Source organism: Miscanthus floridulus, chromosome 16 (genome assembly GCF_019320115.1).
Source record: "Miscanthus floridulus cultivar M001 chromosome 16, ASM1932011v1, whole genome shotgun sequence".
NCBI lineage: Eukaryota > Viridiplantae > Streptophyta > Magnoliopsida > Poales > Poaceae > Miscanthus > Miscanthus floridulus.
Window position 1 is genome coordinate 108,719,968 of NC_089595.1, and position 15,921 is coordinate 108,735,888.

Consider the following 15,921-nt stretch of genomic DNA (forward strand, 5'->3'; position numbering starts at 1 on the left):
TATGCAGAACTCGATGGTTAACGCAAGAGACAGTCGATTTATCCTGGTTCAGGCCCTCGATCGTAGACCGAGTAATAGCCCTACGTCCAGTCGGCATTAGCTTTTGCGTTGGATTGATTATGAAGTGTTGTGTTATACAATTGTTCTGTTGAACTCTCGATCTAAGGAGCCCTGCCCTCCTTTATATAGTCAGGAGGTCAGAGTCCTAGTCGGTTTTACAATGAGAATTCCTAGTAGGATTACAGAGTAACACTGCTACTAAGATTACAGGGGAAGAATCCTAATTAGACTAGGTCTTCTCCCTTCCTTGCGGGGTATCCCGTGGGTCCCGCACCGACAGCTGGGCTTATACGATCGTAGATTATAAGTTGGAATATTATTTTTCTCTCACACCAAACCAGCCAAACCACCCAGCAGTAAATAATCCACGATCGTTTACGACAAAATAAACAAGCTGCATGTCTAGGTGTGTATAAAACATTGTATATCTAGAAAAGTTAGAACAACTTACAATTTTAAATGAAAGGAGTAACTGAGGTACCTAGAAAAAATTATGCACCTAAAAATATTAGAATAACTTAGTAATTTAAACCAAAGGAAGTAACTAACAAGGACATTTATAATCATTTTATACTTATCTTAATCTATTTTAAAAAGTGTTAATAAAATGTCATTTTTATAGACAAAGGTTACTATAGTACCACTCCTTCCATCCATAATTATAAGAGACTTTGGCTTTTTTAGATATAAGTGTATAACAAAAACTATATATCTAGAAAATATAAAACGGTTTATAGTTTAGAATAGAGGGAGTATATGTATGCATGGATAGTTAGCACTGTAGTGTATTGACAGCTTAATTAACGATGACAGCCAATTGGCAGTTTCGATTGCCAGCTGTGGAATCAACAAGAATTAGACGAGCGATGAACCTGAGGGGGATTAAAATAGTCGAAAAAAGAAAAAGAAATGCGCCACACAAATACTTTAAAACGCACGTGGGGCCCACAAAAAGGATGCTATAAATTCTTGCGTGCGCCGCCGAGCACAGACCGTTGTACTGTGAAGTGAAGGGAAGCGAAGCGGCGCAGAGCGGAGGGCCGCCGAGACGACAGGCGGCGGCCGTTCCAATCCTTCCCCGTCATCCCCCGCTACGTTTCGCAGCGATCCTTCCCCGTCTTCCCCGCTGCGTTTCGCAGCGTACGTTCTCGTGGCGAAGAGCACGAGGTACTACAGCCAAAGAGCGAGCAGAGCAAGGTATCATTTGCTTCGTTTATTTCCACCCGCTGTCAGGATAAGTTGTTCTTCTACCACTTGTTTAAAAAAAAAAACTCGGCCTACGGTGAGCAGACAGCCCCCGCAACTTTGTGCTTAAGGAAGAAGACCTTCTCACGCAGGCCGAGAAAACCCCCGAACACCGTGTCCCGCCCTTACACAGGGGCCCGTTACCCTGTGAGTGGGCCGGTCCGTTTCCTGTGCTTTGGGAAACTCGAGACAGGCGAGAGGATTTTTTTAATAGGTACCGGAAATTCTGCCCTCATCAGGCCTTGAACTCCGGTCGGCAGGTTGAGGCCTCAAGCCTCACCGCCTGACCAGTCGAGCCGAAGCTCGTCTCCCACTTGTTTATGCTACTGCAAACTCACTTCCGGTTTCTCCTTCTTTTGTTTGTTTGCTTTTTTAAATAAATTATCATTGGTTTCATCCCCGGCAAGCTGGCTACTAAATTATAAGTTGCTTTAATTTTTTTTTTATTTATCTATTTTATTATGTATAAAAAAAATTAAAGCAACTTATAATTTAGGGGAGGAGTAGCAGTAGCAAACAACGCTTAGCTTCTCGCAAGCTAATCAGCTTGTTCGGTTGACTGGTTCGTATCGTTGCTGGTTCGTAAAGAAGTACTGCTGGCTGGTTTTTATGAGAGAAAAAAACTATTCCGGCTAAAAATTTACGATCGTTTAAGACGAGTCATAGCCAAGCGAACCGGTTGAATAGCTGTTGCACCCAGAATTTTTTTAAGATTTGTTTCGGATACTTCAGGGGACCTCGGATTGGAATCTCAGCGTTGTCTGTTGCGGTTGCATGCAGATAACTACCGGCGCTGGGGCGGCGGCATTCTCTCTCTTTCCCCACAAAACCGGGCAATGTCGGCGGCGCAGTCCCTGGCTCTCAAGCTCCGCGCGGCTCCAGCGCCGGGCCCGGGCAGACCCCGTGGCTGCCGGACGACGGTGAGGGCAGCTGCAGCGGCGCATGTAGGGGCGCTGCAGCACCGCCGCTGCGTGTCGCTGGCGCAGGGCGGTTCGTTCCTCCGCGGCGCGCCGCTCCCCGCCGCCCAGCAGCGCCCGCGGCCATTGCCGTGGGCTGAGCGCGCCGCGCGGCGGCACGACGGCGGCGGGGTGGTGGCGTCGGCGTCGGCCGCGGCGGGGGTCAGGTCGATGTCCAGGATACCGCAGGGCAACACTGGGCTCTACGACCCGTCCATGGACCGCGACTCCTGCGGCGTCGGCTTCATCGCCGAGCTCTCCGCCGAGCCCAGCCGCAAAACCGTGAGTGCTTTCGCGACTATTGCGCGCGCTGCTTGGAGTTCATTCTTCGTTGCTGAAGCTTTCAGTAGCTCAGTCCTTTGTGCCTGTGTCCGTGTCTGAGTTTGTTTAGCCTGGTCTGTGTCTGAACTGTAGATTGTTGACGCCATCGAGATGCTCGAGCGAATGTCCCACCGTGGCGCCTGTGGCTGCGAGAAGAACACCGGCGATGGTGCAGGCATCCTTGTTGCGCTGCCGGATGCCTTTTTCAGAGAGGCAAGCTTAGTTGAAGTTGTTAACGAGAGAGAGAAGACCTTTCTGTGGCCGAGGTAGTCACTTTGTGTTTGGTTTTGTGTTGTGGCAGGTCACCAAGGACGCCGGCTTTGAGCTTCCACCGCCAGGTGAGTACAGCATAGGGATGTGCTTCATGCCCCACGATGATGAGCGGCGTGAGAAGAGCAAACTTGTGTTCCATGAGGTTAGTCTAGTGAAAGAGCAGAAAGTGGAAAAACAAAGGCAAAATCTGGTCGTGACAATAGCCCATGTTCATTTTTGTCTCGTATATTTGGACTGCAGGTAGCCAAGTCATTGGGACATGTAGTGCTTGGGTGGCGTCGGGTTCCAACAGACAACTCGGACTTGGGCAAAGCAGCGCTTGAAACTGAACCAGTGATCGAACAAGTGTTTGTGTCTAAAAGCATGCACTCCAAGGCTGACTTTGAGCAGCAGGTCATTTTGATGAGCTATAAAATTTGAAATTCTGTAGATTTCAAATGCATTAGACATTGTCTGTTGATGTCCTTCTGCAAATTGCATCTGCAGTTGTACATCCTACGTGGGCTCTCAATCAAGTCCATCCACGAAGCTTTAGGTCTTGAGCACGGAGGACCAAATGATTTCTATATGTGCTCTCTATCTTCAAGGTTCCACTTTATTACCCTATTCATTTTTTTTAAAGAAAATATAATGTGTGAAATCTGAAACAATCAAGGAACAGAAGGGTAGCATATGGATACTGATTTCTTTGTGATTTGAGCTCCTCTCAAGTCACTTTATTTCACGTCTTCCACTTTTTCGAAGAAACTATTTGTGAAATCCATTTTTCTTCTTCTTCAGGACTGTTGTTTATAAGGGTCAGCTGAAGCCAACTCAACTTAAAGGGTACTTCTTTGCAGACTTAGGTGATCAAAGGTTCACAAGTTACATGGCTCTGGTAAATATATAGCCTGATTAACCTTATTCAATATAAGGAAATTCATAAACACAGTCAGGAGATGGGAACTGCTGGTAGCAATGTGGGTTAAGGGCAAGAAATGCTTCCAAACATGCACAAAAATGCAATTTCCCTTTCGCTATCTTTTGCACATGCTGTTTCAATACTGGTCCATCGAGCCATTCAGATCAGAATCTGTGTATGTGTCCTTTAACTTAGGTAGTGTAAGGAAATTCTGTTATGTCAGTATGTGTGGGGTAGTGTAGGGAAATTGTGTTATGTAGCTTATGGCTTCTCGAACTGTTTAGGAACTAACATTGCTTTCTATGGTGTTGATGACCCATTTGAGATCATACTCCATATTACATATTATATAGATGAACAAAGATGAGGAGGGTATGATTTATGAGTCATGCATGCAAACAGGTTCACTCAAGATTCTCCACGAACACCTTCCCCAGCTGGGATCGTGCACAGCCAATGCGTGTTTTGGGACATAATGGCGAAATAAATACCCTTAGGGGGAACAAGAACTGGTACCCCCCCCCCACCCCCCCAACACACACACACAATTTGCAAAGTTTTGTAAGCAATAATCTCCATATGACTGGCAGTCGGGAATGAATTTCATTGCAATGTGCCATATTTCTATGTTTAATAGGATGACAGCACGCGAAGGTCTTCTCGAGTGCAAGGGACTCGGCCTATCAAGGGATGACATGTCAAAACTTCTGCCTATAGTGGATCCTACCTCTTCAGATTCAGGTTCCATTTTCTATGTACACATGCAAGAAAAAGGAAGTAGTAAAAAATGCTAGTATACTAGATCCGTGTTCCTGGAACAAACTGTGTATGCTTCGTACTGTATATGCCCTTTTACATGGCAAGTTAAATTATATTTGTCTTTTCAAAGGCACTGATTTAATGAGGAATGGTCCTTATTCAGGTGCATTTGATAACGTTCTTGAGCTCCTCATCCGGTCTGGAAGGAGCTTGCCAGAGGCTGTGATGATGATGATCCCTGAGGCGTGGCACAATGATGTTAACATGGACCCCGAGAGAAAAGCTTTGTATGAGTACTTTTCGGCCCTTATGGAGCCTTGGGATGGACCGGCTCTAGTATCATGTAAAAAAATATGAAACCATTTGACTCCTTAATATTTTCTGTATAAGTTCTGATGGATTAACTTCATTTGTTGACTCGATTCTCACAGTTAGTGATGGCCGTTATCTTGGGGCTACTCTGGATCGTAATGGCTTGAGGCCTGGCCGTTTTTATGTGACATACAGTGGCCGCGTGATCATGGCTAGCGAAGTTGGTGTGGTTGATGTCCCTAATGATGATGTGATGAGAAAGGGCAGGGTAAAACCTGGTATGATTCTTTTAGTTGATTTTGAGAAGCACTGTATCGTGGATGATGATGAATTGAAGAAACAATACTCCAGAGCTCACCCATATGGGGAGTGGCTTGAGAGACAAAAGATACAACTTGCAGATATTATAGAATCTGTACCTGAAACCGAGAGAATTGCTCCTAGGATTGACATGCTTCCAGTAAGTCCATATGGCTTTTGCTTGTTTTGTAGGGCTAGAAGTTGTTGCTGAAAAACTTAGATGAACTAATTTATGGTTCGTTCTACACTTTGGTGCAGCAAAAGAATGAGAACAAGGAAGCCTTTTGTATTCATGGAATTTTGGCTCCGCTGAAAGCCTTTGGGTAAGCAACGTCTCAACCTTAGTATTTTATATACTTCTTTTCTTTTACATATAACCCAGTTGATGGACTTCAGGTACACGGTAGAAACACTCGAAATGCTGCTTCTACCAATGGCCAAAAATGGTGTAGAAGCTCTAGGATCCATGGGAAACGATACCCCCCTTGCTGTTATGTCAAACAGAGAGAAGCTGCCTTTTGATTATTTCAAGCAGATGTTTGCTCAGGTTACAAACCCACCAATCGACCCAATTAGAGAAAAAATCGTCACATCCATGGAGTGTATGATTGGTCCAGAAGGCGACTTATCTGAAACAACAGAACATCAGTGCCATCGCCTGAAACTTCAAGGTCCTTTACTGCATATAGATGAAATGGAGGCTATTAAAAAGATGAACTTTCGCGGTTGGCGCAGCAAGGTGCTTGACATAACTTATCCTAAAGAGTATGGAAGGGAAGGTTTAGAACAAACTTTGGATAAACTCTGTGCTCAAGCTCGTGAAGCTATTCATGAGGGATACACTATTCTAGTTCTCTCTGATAGAGGTTAGTGCAGTTCATAATTCAGAAGTACTGTCCAGGCCACTCAACAGGCATGAATTAAATTGTCCATCAAAGCTAGATTTATCTTTATGGGCAATGGGCATCAATATTACTATGATTGGCATATTGTCCATGCATGGCAAAAGAAACTGCTGAGAGATCTATTTATTTTGTATTACTGCAGCATAGAGCACCATGGGTAATTAAATTTCCTTTTGGAGAAAAGGTTAAGAATGAATTAACTTTCTCTGTTATTTTTCATCATAGCATGTGAAGAGATAACATTTTGAATTACTCCCTTATTCTAAGTTCATCTAAATCCTACTTGCTCATTTTTTGGATTAAGGGCCAGCAGTCCAGCACTGCCCCATTCCAGTGGAAAACTAGTTTTGCCTATTATCATTCTGCTTTCATCTTTTCCCAGCGCTTGATACTCACAACACACTTGATTCATATGATTTTGTGCTATGCATTTCAATGCTTGATTCTGTAAAATTACTTGTCCTATACTCTCTAGCATTTGGAGGTTTAAAATGTCAGGTTTGAACTGTTTTTTTTTCATACAGGTTTCTCTCCGGATCGTGTTCCTGTCAGTTCTCTATTGGCAGTTGGAGCTGTTCATCAGCATCTTGTCTTGAATCTTGAGAGGACATGCATAGGGTTGCTTGTTGATTCAGCTGAACCTCGTGAAGTGCACCATTTCTGCACCCTTCTTGGATTCGGTGCAGATGCTATATGCCCTTATTTGGCTATTGAAGCCATTTGGCGGTTACAAATTGATGAGAAAATACCTCCTAAAGATGATGGACAGCTGTATCCAAAGGAACTTATTGACAAGTATTTCTATGCTTCTAACAATGGAATAATGAAGGTTCTTGCAAAGATGGGGATATCCACCCTGGCATCGTACAAAGGTGCTCAGATATTTGAGGCCCTCGGTCTTGCTTCAGAAGTGGTCAGTAAGTGTTTTGAAGGTACTCCTAGTAGAGTTGAGGGTTCAACATTTGGAATGCTTGCACAAGATGCACTTGATCTCCATGAGTTGGCATTCCCGTCAAGAACTTTACCTCCTGGAAGTGCAGAAGCAAACTCTCTTCCCAACCCGGGAGATCATCACTGGAGGAAAAATGGAGAAGTACACCTTAATGATCCTTTTTCTATTGCAAAATTACAAGAAGCAGCTAGACTCGACAGCAGGGAAGCATACAAAGAATATTCTAGACACACTCAGGAGCTGAATAAGTCCTGTACTCTGCGTGGTATGCTGAAGTTTAGAGAAATTCCTGTCAAGATTTCCTTGGATGAGGTTGAACCTGCAAGTGAGATAGTCAAGCGATTTTGTACTGGAGCAATGAGTTATGGGTCCATTTCCTTGGAAGCTCATACAACGATGGCTAGGGCTCAGAATATAATGGGAACAAAATCTAATACAGGTATTTTCCACCATAGATGATATGACCACCCTAACCATTCTTATGAATGCCATATATTTTTAGGGAAGGTTGATGTTCTTAAATGCCAAGTGAACTAAAAAACTTAGGGATAAGGCAGCCCCTGGGCATTTTGCTAAGATATATACATTCTCATGCAAGTCCAGAAAATCCCCGAACCCCTGCCCCACCCATACACAGTGGCACCATGGCCCATGTGAGAACGACAATGTCATTGGACCAGACCTTGTGTTGGAATATAAGTGAATTGCCCACCTCTCCCTATTAGCTTAAGCTTTTGGGTTCAGTTGGTTGGTGCATGCAACTTAATATGGTATCAGAGCCAGAGGTCTCGAGTTCGAATCCTGGTTAGCGCAATTAAAATAAAATAATTGCTGCTCGCTCCTATTCCATGTCTGAGGCTTGAGGGAGCCTCCACGTGAGGGGGAGTGTTGGAATATAAGTGAATTGTCCACCTCTCCCCATTAGCTTAAGCTTTTGGGTTGAGTTGGTTGGTGCATGCAACTTAATACCTTGGACCTATGCTTTGGCGTGGGACAGACACCCCAGAAATGCCAAGTGAACTATATGTTGCTTACTTTAGTTTTGGCCTTTTCCATGTCTCATGCCCTTTTGAGGCACAACAAACAGGTCGAGTTGTTTCTTAACCCTTGTTCACTGCATTTTATATGTTATGATTATGATATTTAACCCTTCTTGCAGCTATGCGCCTTATTTTATCTGTGATTTCCTCATCATAGTTATTTGCTTCAAGTATAATTGCTACTACAATTTTTCCCTTGAAAGGGCGGCGAGAGCATTGCCACATAATTTATTAGAAGAAAAAGAATTGACAAAGTTTTTTATGAAAAACTAGGGCCCAAAAACCGAACAACCGAAAATTGACCCAGTTTTTAAGAAAAAGAATTGACTCAGCATTGCCGCATGATTGCTAAGTACAGTTGGTAACTAGTTCCATTTCATATGCTAACTGGGATGCATATATATATTTATGAAGGTGAGGGAGGGGAACAACCGTCTCGTATGGACCCTCTTCCTGATGGTTCCATGAATCCATTGATAAGTGCGATCAAGCAGGTTGCAAGTGGAAGATTTGGAGTTTCTATCTATTATCTGACAAATGCTATTGAGCTGCAGATAAAAATGGCTCAGGTATATTTAACTATACTAGACTATTACACCTTACTTCTGCACAAAGTACCTAAGCACCATGGGGAACCTCTTCCCTGAATTGCTCAAAAGAACAATTTACTTCTGCATAACTGTGTGCTATGCTTGATTCATTGTACCTAATCCTACAACATATGCTGGCTATTCATCATGTTGGAGAAATTTATATCTTTTACAGGGTGCTAAACCAGGCGAAGGGGGCGAGCTCCCAGGTCATAAGGTCATCGGCGACATTGCAGTTACAAGACATTCTACAGCTGGTGTAGGACTCATCAGCCCACCTCCTCACCACGATATATACTCAATTGAGGATCTTGCACAACTTATCTATGACCTTAAGGTATGCTCTCATGACGATTTTCCCTTTTCCAAGAGTCCTGCTATATATGCTTATGACTACCTTTTTAAAGATCATGTTGTTAATGCCACTTAGTACAAGCATCATATTTATAGTTGAAGTTGCACTTTCTAGCATAGTTCTTCCTTAAAAATGTTGCTTGCTTATGTTATGGTTCTCCATTTTTCTGTAGAATTCAAATCCAGGGGCCAGAATCAGTGTCAAACTAGTCTCTGAGGCTGGTGTAGGAGTTGTCGCAAGTGGTGTTGTTAAAGGACATGCTGACAATATTCTCATCTCTGGGCATGATGGAGGCACAGGGGCTTCTAGATGGACAGGAATTAAAAATGCTGGACTTCCTTGGGAGCTTGGATTGGCTGAGACACATCAGACTCTAGTGGCAAATGGGCTCCGTGCCCGAGTTGTCCTTCAGACTGATGGCCAATTGAAAATTGGTAGAGATGTTGTCATTGCTTGTTTACTTGGGGCGGAGGAATTTGGATTTAGCACAGCTCCACTAATCGTACTTGGTTGCATTATGATGAGGAAATGTCATACTAATACCTGTCCTGTTGGTATTGCTACACAAGATCCAGTGCTCAGAGAAAAATTTGCTGGAAAGCCAGAGCATCTCATAAACTTCTTCTTCATGCTTGCCGAGGAGGTACGAGAAATAATGTCTCAGCTTGGCTTCCGCACCGTCAATGAAATGGTTGGGCGATCAGATATGCTTGAGGTTGATCCAGATGTACTGAAAGGCAACGAGAAACTTCAGAACATTGATCTATCACTGATCTTGAAATCAGCTGCTGAGATTAACCCCGAGGCTGTTCAATATTGTGTTGAGAAACAAGACCATGGCCTCGATATGGCATTAGATAACAAACTCATAGCATCCTCAAGAGCTGCCCTTGAAAAAAGATTTCGTGTTTTCATTGAGACAACAGTCAAGAACACTGATAGAGCTGTTGGCACTATGCTCAGCCATGAAGTGACAAAGCTATTTCGTATGCCTGGACTTCCTCCAGACACCATCCATGTTAAACTCAATGGAAGTGCTGGTCAAAGTTTTGGTGCTTTTCTCTGTCCTGGAGTCACTCTTGAGCTTGAAGGAGACAGCAATGATTATGTTGGTAAAGGATTATCTGGTGGCAAGATTGTTGTGTACCCACCCAGAAACAGCCAATTTACCCCGCAGGACAATATTGTTATTGGTAATGTGGCTCTATATGGTTCTATCAAGGGAGAAGCATATTTTAATGGCATGGCAGCAGAAAGGTTTTGTGTCCGCAATTCAGGTGCGCAAGCAGTTGTCGAAGGAATCGGCGATCATGGATGTGAGTACATGACAGGAGGCACTGTCGTTATTCTGGGAAAAACTGGTAGAAACTTTGCCGCTGGCATGAGTGGCGGCATTGCTTATGTTTATGATGTGGATGGGATGTTCAGTACCCATTGCAATCATGAGTTAGTCGACCTGTATAGTGTAGATGAAGAGGATGACATTACAACATTGAGGGTGATGATAGAACAGCATCGACTCAACACACAAAGCGTTTTGGCCAAAGATATACTTTCTAATTTTGAGGATCTTCTTCCAAAATTTGTAAAAGTATTTCCAAGAGATTACAAGCGGGTTTTGGAGAATATGAAGGCGGAAAAGGCCAAAGAAGCAGAGCAAAAAAAGAGAAAAAAGTGGTGGGATAAGAAGGCAGCTGAAATGATTAAAGCTCCAAATGGTGTTTCAGTAATTACAAAGGTAAACCTGGTTTAAATGGAAATTATTTTTCATTATATTTATTGTAATACCTAAATTTGCTGTTGCAAGTTAATTTTATCCTTCTGAAAAATATTGATTGACTTTATTGCAAATGGTTTCTGGGTATGACTTGTGATCATTTTGGTATGCAGAAAGTACAGAACAAAAAGTCATCTAGCCGATCAACACAAGTTTTCAATGCTGAAAAGCCTCGAGGTTTTGTAGAATATGAGCGAGAGGGGATTTCTTACAGAGATGAAAATGAGCGTGTTAAGGATTGGGATGAAGTTACAAATGAATTGGTTCCTGGGCCACTGCTAAACACACAATCTGCTCGGTGCATGAGTTGTGGCACTCCTTTCTGTCATCAGGTGATACTTAAAATTTCAAAATTCTGCTCTTTTTATTGAAATCTATTATATTTTATGCCTTTTGTCTAAGTCTGTTAAATTGTATGCTCTTTTTCATTGACTTTATTGATCTAAAAGAGTCCACATACAGGCACAGTATACATGGTTAGCTCAGTATTCCGAGTAGAATTTAAGAAATTTACTACTCTGAAAATATGATCTAATGCAAAAATGAAGATATTACTAAAACCAACAGCCCAAGTGTGCTGTCTAAGGTAGAAGTCATCGTTTATCACAGGCATATTTTTCAGTTATTATTAGGCCAGATAATTATCTATTGTTGCTTTAAAGCTTGCTTTTCATTAGGTATCTTTAATTATTTATACATATGCTCTTTGCTGTCAAATTTTGAGTATTTTAAAGCTGCTATCTATGCTGCATAAAAAGAACCAGTAATCATGTTTTGGTAGATTTACACAAGTTTGTGTACACATTGGCATCGAACAGTCAAGATTCATTAAGGGGGTGTTTGGTTTGTGTAATAAAGTGCTCCATCATCATCTCTTAAGTTTTTTGTTTGGTTTGTGGAATAGAATGAGTCGATCCATCACCACCTCATTCCTCACAAGCTAATAATTAGTACTAGTATGAGGAATGGGGTCGTTCCATTAAATTTGAGGAATGGACTCACCTAGGATGGGTTGATTCCTCAAACCAAACATTCCATAAGTGTCTTGGCCTTGCTAGCAATTATTACATAACTATACACTAATTCCTAATGTACAAATTACTTTGCCTAATCAAACCATTTCCTTGCATTGTTCTTCAGTAAATAATAGTGATATTGATTCATATACTTTTCAAATTTGTTACAATGTGAATTTCTGATGCATGCTGGCTGGTATAAAAATATTAAGTTTTTGTGGTATGATTTTTTGTAATTTTCTTGGATCAAAATTCTGCAGGAAAATTTTGGTGCTGGCTGTCCTCTTGGAAATAAGATACCTGAATTCAATGAGTTAGTTTATCAGAACAGATGGCGTGAAGCGTTAGATCGCCTACTTGAGACCAACAATTTTCCTGAGTTCACTGGACGAGTTTGCCCGGCTCCTTGTGAGGGTTCATGCGTGCTTGGCATTATAGAGAATCCAGTATCTATAAAAAGCATAGAGTGTGCCATCATAGACAAAGGCTTCAAAGAGGGGTGGATGGTACCACGCCCTCCCCTTCACAGAACTGGGTATGCTTTTGTTGCCATCTTTGGCTTGCCTTGCTACTGCATGAGTGAAAGCATGCCATAATAGTTGGATTTAAACGATTTAATATGCAGGATGACAGTTGCTATTGTTGGAAGTGGACCGGCTGGTTTAGCTGCTGCAGATCAACTGAACAAGATGGGCCATTATGTAATTGTGTTTGAACGTGCTGATCGTATTGGAGGGCTGATGATGTATGGGGTTCCAAACATGAAGGCAGACAAAGTTAGAATCGTTCAGCGCCGTGTTGATTTAATGGCTAAGGAGGGGATTAAATTCATTGTGAATGCCCATGTTGGAATTGATCCTCGGTACTCTATTGAGCGGCTCCGATCCAAGAATGATGCAGTTATTTTGGCTTGTGGTGCTACTAGACCGAGGTGATTCAATAACACCTAAAAATGCTGGAGTTCAATAACATCATCCTTAACAGCAATATAAAGTCTAAACTATATGGTTATGTTGCTAAACAATACATTTTTAAATTGTATGAATCTGAGAATTTGCTAACACCTAGTGCATTATCCTTGAGCAGAGATCTCCCTATTCCTGGACGTGAACTATCAGACATCTATTTTGCTATGGATTTTCTTCATGCCAATACCAAAAGTTTACTTGACACCAACTTAGAGGATGGTAACTACATATCTGCTAGAGGGAAAAAGGTAGTTGTAATTGGTGGTGGTGACACAGGTACAGACTGTATTGGGACAGCAATGAGGCATGGTTGCAGAAACCTTGTGAATCTTGAACTTCTACCAGAACCGCCTAGAGAGAGGGCCCCTGACAACCCGTGGCCTCAGGTCAGGACACTCATCATGAAAAATGATAGCATCTTTATTTCCTTCCTTATCTAGATTAATTAATAATTGTATGAATTCGTTGTGCTTATACTTATGCTATTGCCTTCAAATTCCATTGCCATTATTATGCTGTGATTCATTCTCATTGTGGTGCTTCTATAATTGCATTTAGTGGCCGAGGATATTCCGAAGAGACTATGGGCACCAAGAAGCAGTTAGCCAATTTGGAAAAGACCCAAGAACTTACCAAATCCTCACAAAACGTTTTATCGGAGATGAAAATGGAAAAGTGAAGGCCCTTGAGGTAGTACGTGTTGAATGGAGCAAAGTGGATGGAAGATTTCAATTCAAGGAGATAGAAGGTTCACAAGAAATTATTGAGGCAGATCTTGTCCTCTTAGCTATGGGATTCCTAGGTCCTGAGGCGGTTAGTTTTCCAACCTCTTTCCCCTAAAAGATTTTAGTGCGATACTAGCGTTAGTTTGGATATTTGTTTTTTGGATTAACTGACATAATAGTAAGCACTGACTGCAGGATATTGCCGAGAAGCTGGGTTTAGAGCAAGACAACCGATCAAACTTCAAAGCTGAGTTTGGAAACTTCGCGACTAACGTGGAAGGTGTGTTTGCTGCCGGGGACTGCAGGCGTGGGCAATCACTGGTTGTTTGGGCAATTGCAGAGGGGAGGGAAGCAGCAGCAGCTGTTGACAAGTACCTTTCGAGAAAAAAAACGAATGTTGATAAGGACGTTGTTGCCCCAGGTCCATGTCTGGTTCAACCCGTTGCGGCATAAGCAAAGAAAGCATTTCTGTAAAACTGACTCTTTTGTAGGTAGATATGTGTTTCCCTTTTCACGCTGAAGAAAAAAGAAAATGAGATTCTTTTTAGCTCTAAAAGGATTAAAGAATGGGCTCATTTAGCAGAAACCGAGAGCCCGTGTGTTATATATATTAGGTTGAAAGCAGTAGGAAAATTTTTTTGGGTGTACATTTGTTGTTCTCTTCCTGTGAAGAAATACCGGATTTGTAGGTTTAGGAAAATGTATAGATGATATAGATGGGAAACTTATTAACAATTGTTTATAAAACTGTACGGAGTACTCTCTTTTGTCTCTTTCCTCAGTGCATGCGTAAACCTGCTCGGGTGTGGATCTGTTGTGCTCCGTATATTATAGGGCTTCCCCAGTGCTCCAGTTTGGCCATTAGTCCCATCCTTCACGTTGTACCTGATCTCCATATCATACAGGTTAGTAGCTCTGCAGACCATCAGCATGTGATGACACTCAAATTTCAAAAAATAGAAAACCCTTCAATACGATGTCGGATGAAGATAATTTTTATATGTAAATTGTAGACCTCGATGAGATCTACAACTTTGTAGTTTTAAGTTTTTTCATTTGAGGACGTTAAGATGCTCGAAAAAATAATATAAAATTTTGGCACCTTCCGAAAATATTAAAAGTTACTGTTTACCCGCAAAACCGCCCAGAAGGTTGGAAGTTGAACTTTTTCAATAGTTGGAAGGCCAAAGTTATCCGGTTTTGAAGTTCGAGGTTGAAATCCGGACTTTGGTGAAAGTTGAAAGGTGTAAATTGGACTTTACCCTAAAAATAATTTTAATATGTGTGACATTTTTTTTCTTCGCGATCGGCCATTCACCCGACATTCAACCACATGGGGCTTAGTTTAGTACTTCGGTCATGTTCAGTTAAGTTTGAAAAACCAGCTGTTACAAAAAAACTAGCAGGTACCAGTTATTCTAAACTACCTCTCATTTCAACTCGAGCTCGAGGCCATTTTGACAGGCCTTTTACATTACTCCATCTCTATGCTGCTATTCATATATGGATCTACTCCCTATATAATGGAAAGAAGTTCTAGTTTCATCACAAGAAAGAAGACGAATCAATCAAAATTAGTACAATCAGTGGCAGACACACCGCCCAAACACAACCAACGCTTACCAAAAGGGTTCCACATTAAAAAACAATTCTAAAAATAAGCGGCCATCTACGGGAGGAGAAAAACCGCATGTCGCCGATTCCAATGCGCTACATCCCTGGATGAACAACTTCTGACCGCGAAGCCAATGTGTCCCTCGAACATGACTAGCAAAATTTGTTTTTGGTTTCCACTTGTCAAAAACAAACTAATTTCTTGTCAACCAAAACGCCTAGCAAAATATGTTACCGCCTTGTCAAAGTGTTTATAATTTCTACGACCCGGCCCCTTCATTAGACAATTGGCTGAATATACCATTTACATTAGCTGGAGGTGAAATTCCAAACATAACCTGACAACCTGCATAACAAGTCAAAGAAATAATTTAGCAAATGAACACTCAAGAAACTACATGTGAAACATCCAGATAAACACACTTGCAACATGCGTCTAAAAAACAGATGAAACATTACGAACATGCGCTTGCAACATACGTGTACAAACCAATGTAACATATCGATCTACTTTTGCAACATCTATGAAACACTTACAACATATCTCTAAAATATCTGAAACGCTTTAAATATACGCTTGCAACATGCGCTTCCAGCAAACCCTGGAAGGTGGGGAGCACTGCAAAGCGAGATCCGACATTAGGTCGTGGTGAAGGAGGATGGCACTGGGCGGGCGGCTGCGCAGGCCTCGGTGAGCGGCGGCACCCTTGGAGAGCGGCACCCGCAATAGAGGCGGCAACAGCGGTTGGGCAGGTGCGGGCTCACGCGGCAAGGTGCTCCCGCGCTGGAGAAGGTCGTGACGGGTGGGTGTTGTACCTGCGGCGAGGTGCCCCTATGTTGGAGAAGGCGAGT

The 15,921-nt window shown here is 42.3% G+C and overlaps 1 protein-coding gene across 1 annotated transcript; it reads left to right on the forward strand.

Moving 5' to 3' along the window:
- Positions 1-1,133: 1,133 nt before the first annotated feature.
- LOC136514271 (glutamate synthase 2 [NADH], chloroplastic-like) lies at positions 1,134-14,204 on the forward strand. Its single transcript, XM_066508259.1, has 23 exons — positions 1,134-1,257; positions 2,086-2,543; positions 2,676-2,795; positions 2,884-2,997; positions 3,096-3,248; positions 3,342-3,442; positions 3,636-3,732; positions 4,159-4,268; positions 4,394-4,497; positions 4,679-4,858; positions 4,947-5,287; positions 5,386-5,450; positions 5,524-5,993; positions 6,557-7,423; positions 8,439-8,593; positions 8,790-8,951; positions 9,142-10,707; positions 10,860-11,078; positions 12,023-12,297; positions 12,388-12,693; positions 12,849-13,116; positions 13,289-13,543; positions 13,651-14,204. Exons 2-23 carry the CDS (start codon positions 2,142-2,144, stop codon positions 13,906-13,908), a joined length of 6,588 nt encoding a protein of 2,195 aa, XP_066364356.1. The 5' UTR covers positions 1,134-1,257; positions 2,086-2,141; the 3' UTR covers positions 13,909-14,204.
- Positions 14,205-15,921: the final 1,717 nt, after the last annotated feature.

Coding starts and splice junctions, on each gene's coding strand:
- LOC136514271 (XM_066508259.1), top strand. CDS start 2,142: ATGTCGGCGGCGCAGTCCCTGGCTCTCAAGCTCCGCGCGGCTCCAGCG. Junction 7,424..8,438: donor GGGAACAAAATCTAATACAG/GTATTTTCCACC, acceptor ATATTTATGAAG/GTGAGGGAGGGGAACAACCG. Junction 8,594..8,789: donor TGCAGATAAAAATGGCTCAG/GTATATTTAACT, acceptor TATCTTTTACAG/GGTGCTAAACCAGGCGAAGG.